This window comes from Brachyhypopomus gauderio, chromosome 7, assembly GCF_052324685.1.
Source record: "Brachyhypopomus gauderio isolate BG-103 chromosome 7, BGAUD_0.2, whole genome shotgun sequence".
Classification (NCBI taxonomy): domain Eukaryota; kingdom Metazoa; phylum Chordata; class Actinopteri; order Gymnotiformes; family Hypopomidae; genus Brachyhypopomus; species Brachyhypopomus gauderio.
In genome coordinates, this window is record NC_135217.1 from 9677641 (window position 1) to 9693677 (window position 16037).

The window sequence follows — 16037 nt, forward strand, 5'->3', positions numbered from 1 at the left end:
TTTTTTTTTTTGTATCTCGCATTTTGTATTTGAAGTGGAAGAGGTCAAATAACAGTCTTCTTACTGGCAGTGTATGCAAAGCAAATCAGAAAATTCTTAACGGCATTTAACGTTTTTGCTCGAATACTGTCATTTATAAACAAACCCTTATTTTGTAAACTTTACTTGAGCCATCAAAAATAATCGTGGGAAAAAAAGAAAATGTCATAAGCATTATTTTCTTTCTTCACCTCACTCACAGGAAGTTACATTTCAGTACAATTATTGAAGTTGACTTGTACCTTGATAACAGCTGCATCATTTTCCCTCAAAACCATAATAATAAATAAAAGCCAGTGTCAGATTGAACAACTCTCCTTTTCTTATCTTACATTAAAAGGCAAACTTGTGACCATCATTATTTTAGAATGAATCTAGAGCCCAAACCAGATGCTAATTTTTGTCTTTTTTAAAAAGGTATACCACAGTTAGCTTGGACACCTACGGGGTCCAATACGGTCTACATGGGAAAACATCTACTAGTTTAAAAATTTTCACGGCAATGTTTATCTTTGTGCGTGCACACACACACACACACACAAACACACACACCCCTACACTCAGACACGCATACACACAAGCACAGCCATATACACACACATACGAATAACTCTATGTAAGTGTAAAAGTAGTCTGCGCTTCTGTATGGATATGTGTGTGTGTGTGTGTGTGTGTGTGTGTTTGTGTGTGTATATATATGTGTGTGTGTGTGTGATCTTTCGCAGGCCTTTTGGTAGTGTTCAACACATAAATCAGTATTTGAGAAAAATCATACATTTAGAGGCCAGTAGTATGGATCCAGCCAGTGGATCATTACCCAACTACATGGCCTTAAGGCCACCATCTTTTTTTATTCTTTAAGAATAACAACGCCAAAAAAAGAGAAAACCCTCCAAAAAAAAAAAAAAAACAAAACAAACCAAACCAAACCCAAAACAAAATGAAAAACACCTTTTTTTCTGGGAAACTTAATGTGCCAGTGTCTATACTCATTACTCTTCATACCCCAATATAAGGGAAAAAAAATCTAGTGCCATTTTCTTTTCATTCTTTTTTTTTGTTTAAAAGAAGTTTTTTTGATTTGTACTTATCCGTCGGAGACGTGCTTGCGCATGTGGTCGTTGAAGTGTTCGATTTGGTCGAACTTCACAGGGCACACGGAACACATGTAGGTGGTCCCTTCCTGGCAGCTCGCCTCCGCGGCCACGCCCACTCCCGTGCCTCCGACTCCGCCTCCAGCCCCGCCCCCCTCCCACCGGCATGGCGAGCGCCACCACTCCCGCTCCAGGCTCGGGCACCGCCATCGGCACGGGGATGGAGGCGGGGCCGCCGGCTCCGGCTCCGGCCACGACCCCGGGCGCCGTGCTGTGGAGGGCCATGTGACGCTCCAGCAGGGTTTTGTGGGAGAACTTCTTCTTGCAGATGTAGCACTCGTAGGACTTCTCGCCGCGGTGCAGACGCATGTGGACGTTGAGCGAGCTCTTCTGCGTGAAGCGTTTGTTGCAGATGCTGCACTGGTAGGCACGCACACCCGTGTGGGTCACCATGTGTTTGATCAGGTAATCCTTCAGAGAGAAAGAGCGCCAGCAGATACTGCACTGGTGTGGCTTCTCACCTGCGTGAACACAGCCAGACATGCTTTAGAGAGACGGCTGCTCAGCACCATACATTCAGATTCATGACAAATACATCGGATAAACTCAGGGAGGGTTTCCAGCTCCCCCCCCGTCACCAAAACCACTACATTTGTTTAAATGCCTTTTTACAGAAAAGCTGCTTCGTGACAAAGTTTATTATAGCTGTTGTACCATACAGGTAAAAAGGAATTGCATTTAAATGAGTAACATCTCTCTTTTTTTGGTGTAGAAAAAACATCTGGTACGACTGGTAACATGGCATTTCTTCAAAGCTTTGTTGAGAAAGGTCGTATTAATATTCAAAGTTAATTAGAGAGCCTTATTATCCCCTTGTTAAGGTAACGCAGGCCTTCCAGTGGTTCAGGTCCACAAAACACTAATTATTATGCACACTCGCCCAATCGGAAGCTTTTGATCTCTGGAGCAGTGACGGGTGTTAAGGACTTTAATCTCACATAAACTCCATCTATCTCCCAATATGTCTCCCTCACAGGGAAGACCAGTGTGCTTCAGGATGAACGTGGACTCTGGTCCTTCCCCCACAATGCACCACCGCTCGGGTTGCTACTGTTCCTTTAAAACATCACCCGCGCTCTGCCGTGGCCGATTTATGATGGGGCATAACTAGAGCCACACACTTGATGACTAACCAGAGGTCAAAGTCCAACAGCCATGTTATATAATAATAATGTAGAAAAACAGCATTCCGCCGGATTGGAGACACTCTAAGGACACTTGTGCTCTGGCACAGTAACTTAAGACAAACACACGTTCTACATGGTGCCAATAAAAACATGAGGAAGGTCAACACAGGCGAAGCTCATAATGGAATGAAGCTAAACTGCAATGCTGTGGATTTCCGAAAGACTTCATTAGCACCAAATATACTAGACACATGAGGTAAATAACAGACGTGGTGTATTACTTGTGTACCAAGGGTAAAATACAGCTAAGACCAAGAGTGAGAGCACCCAGCAGATAGGAGGCCCTGCAAGCCGTTACAGGCGGGGCTACTAGGCCTTTTTCAGCACAAGCACAATATCTATGGACATTATCATATTAGGAACTGCAGACGCACCCATATCTGCTAATCAGATTGATCTAACCCTGCGAGAAGGCAGGTGAACAAGCATTGCTTCAGTGTCTGGTAATTATGGTTCATGGGCTACCGATATGTGCTAATTCTTGCACTATTCTGCTCCAAGTATTGAGCTCTGGCTCATCAACATGAGCACTTCTGTATTCGGGACATGGCCATAGGAAGCAATTGACCCAAGGTTACTTCAAAAGGGAGATTAGGGAAGGAACCCTTTCCACTTCAGAATGTCTGCATCTTCAGAGCTGCTTCCATGTATCATTCACTATCTGATGAGGCAGACCGTGTGTTTGTGTGAGTCTGCTTGCTTTGCTCGTTATAATGATGGGAAAACATGAAAAGTCTGATGTAGTGGGGATATTTTGAAGAGTGAAAACTGAGGATGCTTCTTAAAACCCAATATATAGCTTCAATTTGAAGCTTAGGGTTAAGTTCTAAGAAGCTTTGTGTTAGGGTTAGGTTCTAAGAAGCTTAGGGTTAAGTTCTAAGAAGCTTCGGGTTAGGGTTAAGTTCTAAGATGCTGTATTGTATGAGTGTATGTGGTTGTTGGTGGTGATAATGGGAGTGGGGAGAGAGGTGTCTTATTTTGAAATATTTCATTTCTGATTATTTGCTCCCTAGTCAGTAACTGTTTCAAAGGCATCAAAAGCACCTTTACACTTTTCTGAATTTCACATTTTTGCCAACATGGTAGCCATTGTCAAAAAGCAAAAGTTGTGAGAAAACAAGACCACTTGGGTTTTCTATACCATTTCCCCAGCCTATTCAGATGTGAACATTGCAACACACTGCACATACAGGAAAAACCACCCAGATCTGTGAATGATTACCATCTGGTTCCTCTACGCGCTCAGCTACCCTGCCCAGACCACAGTAGTAGCACAGCCCAACATACACACGGACATTCCAGCACGAGGCTCAGTCACTCTGCTCCATGGTGTCGGCACGGGCAGACAGCAGCTTGCGCATTCATTCCTGTAGTGTTTTTGCCGAAGCCTGTTTTTACGGGCACGGGCGTGGCACATGACCTCTACAGGGCGCCAACACGGCGAGTGCCAGGCTGGTTTGTGACACAGCACCTCCCTGCCAGCCCGGAAGACGGGTGGAGATGGCGACGCGCTCACAACAGCAGCACCTAACCATCTCTTAGCTTAACTGCTCCTAGAACCGTTGTCTCTTAACAGGCAACATCTGAACAAAGTTCAATTTACTCAAGGACCATCGAAGGTTTTAAAACAAAACAAATACCTGGCGGGAGGAAAGGAAGGAGGAGAGAGATGGGAGAAAAGTAGGGATGGGAAGAGGGGGGAGAACGGCCGCTTACCTGTGTGCACGAACATGTGTTTGACGTAGTTCTGTTTGGCAGTGAAGGTTTTACAGCAGAGAGTGCAGGCGTAGGGCTTCTTCTCGCCCTGCTGGGCCACACCCGAGGCGGGCTGCTGCTGGGCTCCTGCCGGGGTCACCCCGCCTATCCCTCCGGGGAAGGGCGGCAGGCCGTGGGGGGGCACGGCCACGAACTGCGGCTGCTGGCTCCCCATGGACTGGGGCAGGCTGAAGAGGAAGGGCTTGTTCTCGGTGGCCGACTGCGTGGCGAAGAGCGTGGGCAGGTAGGTGTTGCCCGCCGTGCCCATCACCTGCGTGTTGCTGGTCAGCGTGAGCGGCATGCGCAAGTTGCTGGCGATGGTCTCGCCCGGCCGGATGTACATCTGCCCGCCGGGCACGGACTGCGGCCCGGACGGGTTGGGTGGTGGCTGGTGCATGGCCACGTCTCCTCCGCCGGCCAGTGGTGGCCCGTCGTCGCCGGCCTCCTGGGTCTGCTCCGGGGAGGAGTCGGTGACCTCGATGTGCACAGGCGTGCCGCCCTCGCCCTGGCCTCCGCCGCCCTCTCGCCCGAAGCCGGACAGGTACTGCTGCTCGACGGGGTCGGCCTCGGTTCCGATGGACGAGCTCACGCCCGAGTCGAAGCTCTCCCCCTTGGGCTCGCCGTCGCCGCTCTCGTGCGGGTCGGCGTCGTCGCGGCAGTCGTCCAGGCCGAAGCAGCCGTAGTCGTCGCCCTGCTCCTGCTTGATGTGCACGTCGCCCGTGTGCAGCCGTACGGGCCGCGGCTGCTTTCGGCAATGCGTGCTCTCCGACGCGGCCAGGAAGCGCTCCACCTGCTGCTGCCGCTCGTGGATGCGGGCGATCCAGGCCGGCTCCTGCCCCGCCTCCTTCTGCTGCAGGGGGAGGGTCGTCTCGTAGCCGCCGCCCGCCGTGGCCGCCGCGGCTCCGCCCCCGGCCCCTCCCCCGTAGTGCTGCGGCCGGTCCCCTCGCGTGCCGTTCTGCAGGCCCAGGCTGGTGCAGCCGGCGTAGAGCGAGGAGTAGACACGCTCCAGGCCCTGCTGCGACGTCGCCTGCATGTAGCCCGACTCCGCGTCGCTGCTCGGGCCCGACGTGCCCGACTCGGGCGTGCCGCGCGGCGTGCCCTGCGCCGAATCGCCCGGGCCTACGGCGAAGGCACCGGGCGCGGCCATGCCCACGTTCTGCGATACGATGCGCGTGCACTCGTCGATGACGGTCTTGATCTGCAGGATGCTGGCGGCCGTGAGGATCTGCAGGGCCTCCGACTGCGAGACACGCAACACGCCGCTGTACATGAAGTCGATCAGCTTCTGGACGGACTGCACAGACACCACAGACGGGATCTCGATGTCGCTGTAGCCGAGGAGCAGCTTGTCCTGGAAGAAGGGGCTGCCGGCGGCCAGCACGCACCGGTGCGCACGCAACATGCTGCCATGGATCCGAACAGTCACGTCACAGAAGTGCCCGCGGTTTCGCTGATCATTGAGGGTCTCAAGTACAGAGTTGCTGAAGTTGTGAAGATTGATGTTATGAATGCGCTCGGTCATCCCCTTGCAACTGATGTCACCTGCAATGCAAACGGAAGTCGCACGTGCACCAGAGTGCACAAGCGCACGCACACACACGCACACACACGCACACACACACACACACACACACAATGCAAACACACATGAGTAAGGGATAGTCCAGATCTGAATACATTTTATCTTCAAAGCTGCCTCCTGTTTAGAATTCAAACAGTATGCAAGTCTTACACAAAGCAGCTAAAACTTTCAGTGCACAGGGCCGGCTTTCTTCCCTTCACCTGAAGTGCCCGGCTTCTCTCGGAGGGAATTTCAGGTCACTGCATCAGGATGTGTCGCACAAAAACTCCTAATCACGAACGTCGATCTGAGCTTCCATCACTTTTATTTATGCACAGAATTTTCATGCAACAGTGGAACCGCCCATTCAATCTCCACTGCCAACAGTAGAAACTGTTTCTACGGCTCAGGCCAGCACCCTGTGGAAGAGAATTTTACAGGGACCCCTGCATCCTAGTTTAGTCCTAATAAGGCCAGGAATATATGGCTTATGTACGTCTTCCCCACACTTCCCAGGTAGAAGCTATAAATGGCCTTGCTAGACAGTCTGTGTGATATACATCTAATGAACAAAGAGTATGTGGTGTAATACAGATGGACCATGTATGGCTGCATTAGGCTTACACCATACTAATGTGTGTGAATCATCATGGACTTAACGCACATCATATACCAAAATATGGAATCGGGGAACCAGTTAAAGCTGGAGGGAATGGAGGCCAAAAAGATCTATAGGTTCTGTGGGTGGTACTATTTCAAATAAGAGGTGCACCCTGGAATTGAAGATGGTGCTCAACCGGTGGCAAACTGGTTAGGTGACATAATGCTAACTTTTTCAAACAAGGACAAATAAAATCAAAAGGATGTGATTGGTTGTCGTCCCTGAATAGGTTTGGCTAAAAGGGGCAGATTTAAGGAGCTGGGCGGTTGTTCTTGACACGACTCCTCTGTTGTGAACCTTGTGTGGTTGTTATTCCTTTTGCCATTTTCCTGAGTACACGCATCGGTTTTGTTTTTTCAACGGCCTGAAGAAGTATCCAATTTTTATCACAACCCTAATACAATACAGCATGAAGCGGAAGTTGGAAGATGTACAGAAACATCAAGGGTTTATCTTAACCTTTCACACACCAGTGCAACGGTTCCATGCAGCCCAGACTGCCCTACGATGATGTTACCGTCCACATACACGGAAAACGTACTAGAAGGCTGTTGTGAAATTTATTCAGAGAACTTGTCCTGACAGGAACGCTTTTTATGACACACGAGACAAATTTGATTCGCATACGAAAAAAGATTAATTGGAAAGGATAAAGGAGAAGAGCAAAAAGCGTCTCTCATCATCCCCCGTGATGGGCTCATTCTGCTACCTGTCCAAATGAAAAGAAAACATCGTAGCAGGGTTCCAACATGGGAACTTTCTAAACATTTCTGCCTTCAGAGAAAATTCTCCATTTTCTCTTAGTCAAGAAGGGACCTGCTTTATAATGTGTCTTCTACTTCCCTAAATACGTTTGGTAGTTATGGTAATGCTTTCTACCTTCATGAAAGTATATAGAGTTCAGACCTCTCTCCTTCTGAGAGACTCCAGAACTAATACTTGAATGGACGAATTTATGATCCGACATACAGTCTAGGGCCCGTCCAAAAAAATAAAGGGGAACAGAATTCCGATTACAAATTCTACCTATGTGATTCCATGCTGAAACAATTCCCACCTTGAGTCACGAAGAATGCACCGAGCCAGTCATGCCTGTTACAGTCACGTAGCCACACGCTCACTCGCAGACACCAACATACAAGACAGTGCCAATAGGCCAGAGATATTTCCCTCCAACATGGAGACATATGGCAGCACCAAAACCCCCTTCAGGGGCTGGTGGCCAGCTTCTGCCATGCAGGAGCGGTCAAGGACGTTGGCGATTAGCGTGAGAACTCGGGAGCCCGATCGAGCGGCTGAGCAGCAGAGGCCAGAGCACACGGCGCCGAGCCCGAGCACCTCCTTCACACGCCGGGCATGCGGTCCCTCTCCCTCCTGGAGGACGAGGAGGCATCAGGGCCGCACTTTTATAAAGTGGGCAATTTAATTTCTTTTTTTAATTTCTTTTTTGCTCAGTGTACAGACTGTATTATGTGAGGAGAGGTGTCGGGCAGATGGGGTCTCCCTTCGTCAGCTGGGTCGAACGTAGAAGCTCTTTCCATGACACAGATTGCTTACAGCTCGGCCAAGGTGGTGGAACTGAGCCAATGGCTAAATAACTCTTCTCAGACATGCAGAGCACCAATAGTGGTTAAAGGACAGATTTGAGACTCTGCCCTTCAAATTTCTGCCTCTATGGTGAAAACAGCAGAGTGTCCTTTGCACAGACCTGGTAGGTGTCAGACTTTATGTAGCAGGAGAAAAACAGTAATGACGAAAGAAAAAAAACTCAATTGACTGTTAAAAGTTCTTTTAGCTGTTAATGGTTTTAGTAGCTCATGCATACACTGAGCATGCAGTGCCGTTTTCAACATTTATTTCAAACCAGCTGCCTTATAGTTTGGTTTTAATAAATTTCCAAGAGACAGCTTTAAACATTTTCAGTTGTATACATGATTTAGGAAAACTGAAACATGAGAAAAGCTCTTTCCACAGACAGGGGGCACTCTTGAGCTGCTCTAACTCATACCTAGTTTACTTTAGGCTTGTTTGTGCACGAGGCATGTGTTTCTACATCAAAAATGAATTAAAACCAGAAATAAAACATCAAGCTATGGTGCTATCATGAAAAATTCCCTTTTCAGGGTTATTTTCAGAATCCTTCTGAGGTCGGATCTAACATGTATGTTGAGTACGGTATGAGAAAATCTTTCGCCCAAACAAACACTGCTGTAGACAGGGCACAAAATGTCTACTTTTGACATGGTGCTTCATGCTCCATAACAGTATGGCTACAAAACAGTTTCAAAGACTTCCTGTGAGGACATTAACATGTTTTTTTTTTAAAGAATGATATTAATTGCTGTAGAAAGTGGTGATATCAATTCTTGTTCTCCCTCAGAAAACTCATTCCACTGAATGACACTACTACACACACACTCACACACACACTCGTTGCACCTGAAAGCTACAGCTTTTCCCTCCCTTTCTCCCACACTTGTGCCCACTCTGTTTCTTAAAGAACGGTGTCGCATTCATCGAGCCCATGAACGTTTCCTTCATTTTCAGACTCCCTTCGGCTCTCCGACACCTTCTGCTGTCTCAGACTGTCATTGTCCTGTTTGAGTGGTACCACCGATCTGAAACACTGAGCGTACTGCGCATAATTATCAAACTGGAAATGTCAAATTAGCAGCGTGGTCTTTTCGAAAGGAGCTAAATGCGAAACGTAAGTGATGTGCTCTAAGGTTATAAAAACAAGCTTCTGCAAGCAAACACTGGCTCAGTGAAACATCTGATTATAGTCAATGTTCAATACTTTAATCCCATGACTCACATACAATGGCGCACAATAGAATCTGAACTGTGTGGGCTTGAGGAAGGAGGAGTGACAGTCGTGGTGTCTGTCTGTGGAAATATTCTTAAACTTCGAAGGTTGCTGATGAAACAAAGACAGTGAAAGTGAGTGAGTGTGTGTGTGTGTGTGTGTGTGTGCGCGTGTGTCAAAGACCAAACTGTGTTGTATGTGTGTGTGTGTATCTAAATACTTGCTATTAATTGTCCTGTTTCATTGAAGAATGTGTATTACTCTTCCATTCCATGAATATTTTGTTTAACTAGCAGAATAGGCCATTTAGACAATCTGTAAATGTTTGCAGACACAAAACTGTTATTCATAAATTTCAAGGAAATATTTGAGCTCAATAAAAGAGAATATTTGGGTGTGAGATGTATGTAGACACAAAAGCTTGAGTGCGGTTTTCATAAAATGGTTTTTATGAAGGTGTATGTTTGAATTCCTGAATGCACTGGTAGACACTGTATACGGTAGTGTGTAAGAATAGCAGACATTGTATTTGGTAATGCAAGCTGAAGTACTTCATTCTACACAGTGAGTGAGAGACGATGTTTGTAGATCGGTTCAAGTGATCTGTGTGTGTATGTGTATATCCAAAAGCACGCATTCAATATAGTGGTTTCTACATGCCCGGTGACTGTGCGTGTGTGTGTGTCTGTTTGAAAGAGAAAGAGAGAGAGAGAGAGAGAGAGAGAGAGAGAGAGAGAGAGAGAGAGAGAGAGAGTGTGTGTGTGTGTGTGTGTGTGTGTGTGTGTGAGAGAGAGAGAGAGAGACAGACAGACAGAAACCAGGTTGTGCTATGTGTATACAGCTTGTATAGCTTGTGGTCTTGTATTATGTAGAATTTTGGCTATGGGTTATACAAAAGTATTTGAAAGTGTGTGTGTGTGTGTGTGTGTGTGTGTGTGTGTGTGTGTGTGTGTGTGTGTGTGTGTGAGTGAGTGAGTGAGTGAGTGAGTGAGTGAGTGAGAGAGAGTATGTGTGTGTTCAGTACACAGTGTAGATATTGTCCGATGTCATTCTGGCCAAGGGTGCTTCAGATAAACAACACAACAGCATCAGACTAAGAATTCCTCAGGTAGAATGTGTTTCGCTTTTTAAATATCACATACAGTGATACACAAACATGTAGCAGTATCGTTTGTGTGTGTGTGTGTGTGTGTCTGACGCGGAGGCATACGTACAGTCTGATGGCGCTCGGTGGGGTAGTCTTGTGTGTGGTGGGCGTGTGTGTGGGAGGGTGGGCGTGGCGGGTGGGCGTGGCCGAGGCACAGGGGCAGGATGCTACAGGTTGCTGGTGCTGGAAAACGCAGAGGAGAGAGCCCAGTCTGAGGTCGCTCACTTCATCTCTCCCGGCCGCAGTCCAACCTCACACAGTCTTCACCAAGGCCCTGGCAAGGCAAGCATGCACCAGGAGGTATGGAGGGGGGAGAGAGAGAGAGAGAGACAGAGAGAGACAGAGAGAGACAGAGAGAGAGAGAGAGAGAGGGAGAGAGAGAGAGGGAGGGAAAGAGTGAGAGTGAGAGAGAGAGAGGGAGGGAGGGAGCAGAGGAGCCTTATTACACACCTGCATCTGCTTTCACGTTCACACCATCCCAATTTAACTGCAATTTTTTCTTTTTTGTGAAAGAACAACTGGGTGAGGAGGTTTGTGAACAAAAAGTGGCAATGAGATGCCAAATTATAGACAGGAAAAGTAAAAATAATAAAAAAATAACAACTAAACTGAAGGGCACAAAAGGAAGTAAGAAGCAGGAGAAAGCTAATAGCTAATAGCTAAAAGCTTCAAAGCTGGCTCTGCCCTTCACAGTCACAAGCAAACACCTCCAAAACACCTAATCTTTCCTTCATGCACCACTGGCCACTCTCACTACTCATATGAGGAAGAAAAGGACACCGAAGACCCCTCCCCCTGCCTACCCCCCCTCTTATAACTCCGCCTCCCCCACACCCACCTCCCCTTCGGCGACTCCCCCAGCTTCCTCTGTCCAAACTTGAACTGCTCAGAGTGGCACAGTTGCACAGTAACAGCGAGAAGTGTCACGTTCTGGAGTGAGAACTGAATTCTCCCCACATATAAGGACATGGTTGTGTGTGCCAGTGAGAGCGCGCGAGTGTGTGAGTGTGTGTGTGTTACAGCATGGAGAAGAGTGGACACACACCCCGGTTGATTACAGCCTCAGCTCAGGCCAGAGAGAAATGATACACTCCCCGGGCCAGGTGTGTTTGTGGAGAAAACCTGTAGCCAGCCTGCCTCACCACAGTCAGGCGGCCATCTTCCGGACACACAGACTATCGCATGCACACACATGAACACACAGACACATGCAGACACACACAGACAGCACACACAGACAGCCACACACCCACCAACAGGGTGTCTTATCTCATTGTGGTTTGTGAAGGGTAACAGAAGAGTCTGGTGCGGAGACTGCAGCAGGTCGGTTATGTTTGCAGCCAGCACGTGAGTGGCGAGCCCCTCCGTCTCACAGACCCAGACCCAGACGAGTGCCCCCCCCACCCCACCACGGAGGATTTTTGGTTCAAGCTGAGCACAGGGTGAAGGAAATAAGGCATTTGTACAGACCATGGTTCCTAAAACACATTTCCCAGGGTAAAAGGGAGGTAGGGGCCTCAGGCCAAAGGGGCCCGGGGCCCACCTTTTTAAATAACGAACCTAGCTCCAGTCCAAAGACAATGGGAAGTAAACAGGCTGCATACAGGGTGAGACTCAAGGGTCTGGAGACAACGCTGTACTCATGGATAATGAAGGATTTATGATCTATGCACACGATTGGGTTACCGATGTACAGTTGAGCAATATGTAGATAAGGATTCCTCACTCCTCAACACCAGGCTGTGTAACCTGTGTGGTTTTCCACTCTTTTTCCACAGAGCGTTGTCTCTCACTGGCCCGAGGAGTGCTCCGATTTTTACACAACGGAGCGCCTCCCCAAATCAGCACGGAGGGGTTTCAAGCTCCTCCCCCAGAGCAGCGCGGAGGAAGCCCGCGTAGCTAGCAGGACTCGGACGTGCGAGGAGAGACGGCCTTTTAAGAGCCAGATAAGAATGTTTCTCAGACTTGTTCCCATTCGAGTCTGTTGAACCATGACTGATTGAAAATTCCTCTATAAGTTCAAAAAAAAAAAAAAAGGGACCTTCATTGCACTTGAATGCAAAAACACGAACATGCATGCAGCCAAAGAAAATTAAAATTAAAATTAAACCTCTTATTGTTATACATCAAAGCTCTCAAGGTAAGGCATACATTCACCAAATAAAGCCTTTGGAAAAGATTTTCTGTAAATGTACTATTACAAGTAGAATGAAGTACAGATATTTAGCCTGTATCATTGAGTTTTACGTATTTTCTCTTCCTCTGTCTTGTATATACACATAGACACACACACACACACGCAACAATTATAAAAGCAAGGACAATGTTCTGCCACAAAATCTCATTAAGCACGTTTTATCTGCAAGCCTTACACAAACTCAGTTCAATAACACAGGTTCAAATAAGAGTGCTGAATGTGCAGCAGTGTCATGGCTAAACACAAATGTGGCGCTACACAAAAGTACCTTCTCTTTAAAACACACACACACACACACACACACACACACACGTGCGCGCGCGCGCCTGCAATGCATACACACACTCCATCCATCCATCTTCTAGTCCAGCCTGACAATGGTCTGATTTTGATTCATTAAACAGAGAGATCATGCTGCTGATGTGTGTATGTGTGTGTGTGTGTGTGTATGCAAATGTAAGTGAATAGGTAGGCTTATATGTGTGCATATGTGTGTTTGTGAATAAGTAGAGAGTTTATTTGAGTATGTAAGAATGTGAGAGCATTCAGTGTGTGTATGTGTGTGTGTGTGTGTGAATGAGTGAGTCTTTGTGAATGTGTGAGTTTTTGTCTGAGCAGTCAGTTAGGATGTACATCTGGAGTGTGTGTGTGTGTGTGTGTGTGTGTGTGTGTGCGCGCGCTTGTAAGCATGTTTTTGGATGAGCATTCAGAGTGCGGATGTGCGTCTGGAGTGTGTGTGAGTGTGTTTCTGCATTAGCATTCAGAGTGAGGATGTGCGTCTGGTTTGTGTGTTTGTGTATGAATGTGTGTTTGTGTATGAATACGTGTGAGGATGTGCGTCTTGCTCGTGTGTTTGTGTATGACGGTGTGAGTGTGTTCATGTATGAGAAGTCATGGTGAGGATGTGCATTTGGAGTCAGTGTATGTGTGTGTGTACCCAGACTGGGTCTATTATATAATTCTTTAATATTGAATGGCCTAACCTACATTCATAAACTGAAGGGGCGGAGTGGGTGGTGCACTGAAACCCCTATAAAGACTCAAGTCACCTCTGCAGCCCCCAAACGGAACCTGGAGCAGGTTGCGGGCCCCTCAGAACCACCGAACTCCCCCGTTAAGCCGAAGCAGGAGTTATTCTCTGTCTAGACTGGTACGTCATACCAGTGCCCTGGTCCTCACAAGCACCTTTATCCTTAGTAGGCCACTGTGCCCAGCCACAGAGTCCATACAGCAGGTGGCACTCGGCTCACTGGACAGACAGAGACACACACAGACACACACAGATACAGACACACACACTCTCTCTCTCTCTCTCTCTCTCCATGTCCATTTTAGCCCAGATGACAAGCGATTGCCACATTAGCATGGTCACTCGGGACGTCAGCTCTCTCCTGAGCTCCTTCGGCCGTGCACCTCCTTAAACACTCTCTGCTTTTTCCCTGATCGCTTTTCTGTTTTTGTTTTTTTTTTTTTTTTACTTTGTGAAAGGTCTCGGTGTTCTGTGGCTTTGTGCTGGACGACCGCATAGTCCCGCAGACGAGACAGTCTGAACCCAGGCCAAAGGATGGCAGCGCGAGACACTGCAGCCCTGCTGCCTAACCGCCGTCTGCCAATCACGAGACGGCTCTACATTTTCATCCGTCTATCAGACCTCTGATTTCGTGTCTGGTAATTCTCCACATTCTGTTTGTTTGTCTGTTTGTCTGGCTGTTTGTTTGTTGATTTCATATCTCCTCCCCTTCATTTGTGCATTTATACATTTCCATTGAATTTGTGAGCCTCTGGCAGACAGGACAGATACATAATTACGGACTTTTTTGTGACCTCCAAAGGTTTCTACAGAAAACAAATTCCGAAATCTCCTCTGCTACGTCACCTTTAAAATCTCGGAATCTAATCAGAATTTCACAATGTGACTGACTCACAATGGAGAGAAACGTACTCTTCTAGAAACCTCTCTATTTTGCTTATTCTATCTCAGTGTAGCACAGAGCCTGACCATTAAACAGTTAAGGCTCTGAAACAGACGTACTGTACTGAGGATTGTACAAACGTCATAGAGCTGTTACTGCGATACACACTGAGGAATGTACGTGTTGCTCTCTTTGCCAGATCACTCCATATTTGCCCGATAGCTCCATGCGTGTTCGTGTGCGTGTGTGTGTGTGTGTGGGTGTGTGCGCGTGCCCGCTTGTGTGAGTGTGCGCGTGCCAACACATGGAGAAGCCACTAACGGTCGGCATATACCAGGTGCCAGGACTTTTCCTGCATTGCCAAATGTGATGCTATTGCAGTTTTCGACATGTAGAAGTGTGTCCGGGTCTCCGTGTTAGCGGAGCCAGAAGGGGCGACAGAGCAGGATCAGTCATTCCCGCCACTCACACAAACTCCTCTTTTTTTTAAATCATCTTGAGGATTTCTCGTATCGTGTCTTCCTTTTACAGTGAGGCGTTTGTCCATTAAATAAAAAAAGAAGAAAAGAAAAGAAAAGAAAAAAAAATGTATCAGGGTGTGTCCAGAACGGAGCTGAAATGTGAGACACTCACTACCCCACAAGAGCGACAGTCAAAACAAAACGGAACACAGGCAACAGGAGGAGTACGAACATATTATAGATCCGGGCAGTTGTAAAACGATCGATCCAGTTCTGAGAAGTCTTCTGATGTCTCCTGCCCCTTTAGTCATACTGGAATCTTTTAATAATTTCTAGGTTGTTATTTTAAAACATCTTTTTAGGTTTTAGGTTTAGATTAGCAGTTGGAGAACGGGACAGCACTCTCCATGAACCCCGGAGAGTACAAAGCGGTTTGATTTCGGATGTGTTCGTCCTTGGGAAGATTATCTTATAAAGATGCTTTGTGTATGACTAACACTTGTGGCCATTCAGAAATGCACCACTGTTCTTGATAATGAAGAAGGAGAAGATTTGAAATATTGCTGCGATCAAAGCTGAATGGCCTTGGTCCCAAACACGTGACTGTTCCGTGCGGTTCCCAAGACATTTTGTAAAATCCTCCCCTTTGAGGAACAGAATATATGTAACAAGTTTGAAAGCACTCGATAGCCCCCCCCCCACCCCCACCCCCTCTCTAGGACACCTTGGTCCCTCCACATGTCCGCCTGCGACCGTCCTGGTTATTTGTGACGGTGACGCCGGTGAGGTCCTGGCCGACTCTCTCACTGCTGTGGGTTCATCTATGGACGCAGCAGGTACGTGGACCACAACAACAATCTCTCCCAGCTTGTTGCTGAAATGAAAGGAATGCTGAGGGAGCGTTAGAAGTTGGAGCGCGTGAGCGGAGTTTGAGAGCGTGAGCAGAGTTTGAGAGCATGAGCGGAGTTTGAGAACGTGAGCGGAGTTTGAGAGCGTGAGCGGAGTTTGAGAAAGCACACAGGCGTACTGAGTGTGGTGGTCCAGGCCTGAAGAGCCTTTTGCGAGAGTTCATTAATCCTTTATGGAGCACTGTAAAATGCAAACTATTCTGAAATATCCTAGCACCAACCTGAAGCCCAAAGACACACACACACAC

The 16037-nt window shown here is 47.5% G+C and overlaps 1 protein-coding gene across 1 annotated transcript in view; it reads right to left on the minus strand.

The window, feature by feature from the left end:
* Positions 1-678: 678 nt before the first annotated feature.
* The window catches only part of zbtb20 (zinc finger and BTB domain containing 20), a 42473-nt gene continuing 27114 nt past the window's right edge, over positions 679-16037 (minus strand). The window contains 4 exon segments of the mRNA XM_077011500.1: positions 679-1288; positions 1290-1654; positions 4097-5677; positions 10378-10584. Coding sequence (XP_076867615.1) covers positions 1127-1288; positions 1290-1654; positions 4097-5657 — 2088 coding nt within the window. The 5' untranslated portion in view covers positions 5658-5677; positions 10378-10584 and the 3' untranslated portion in view covers positions 679-1126.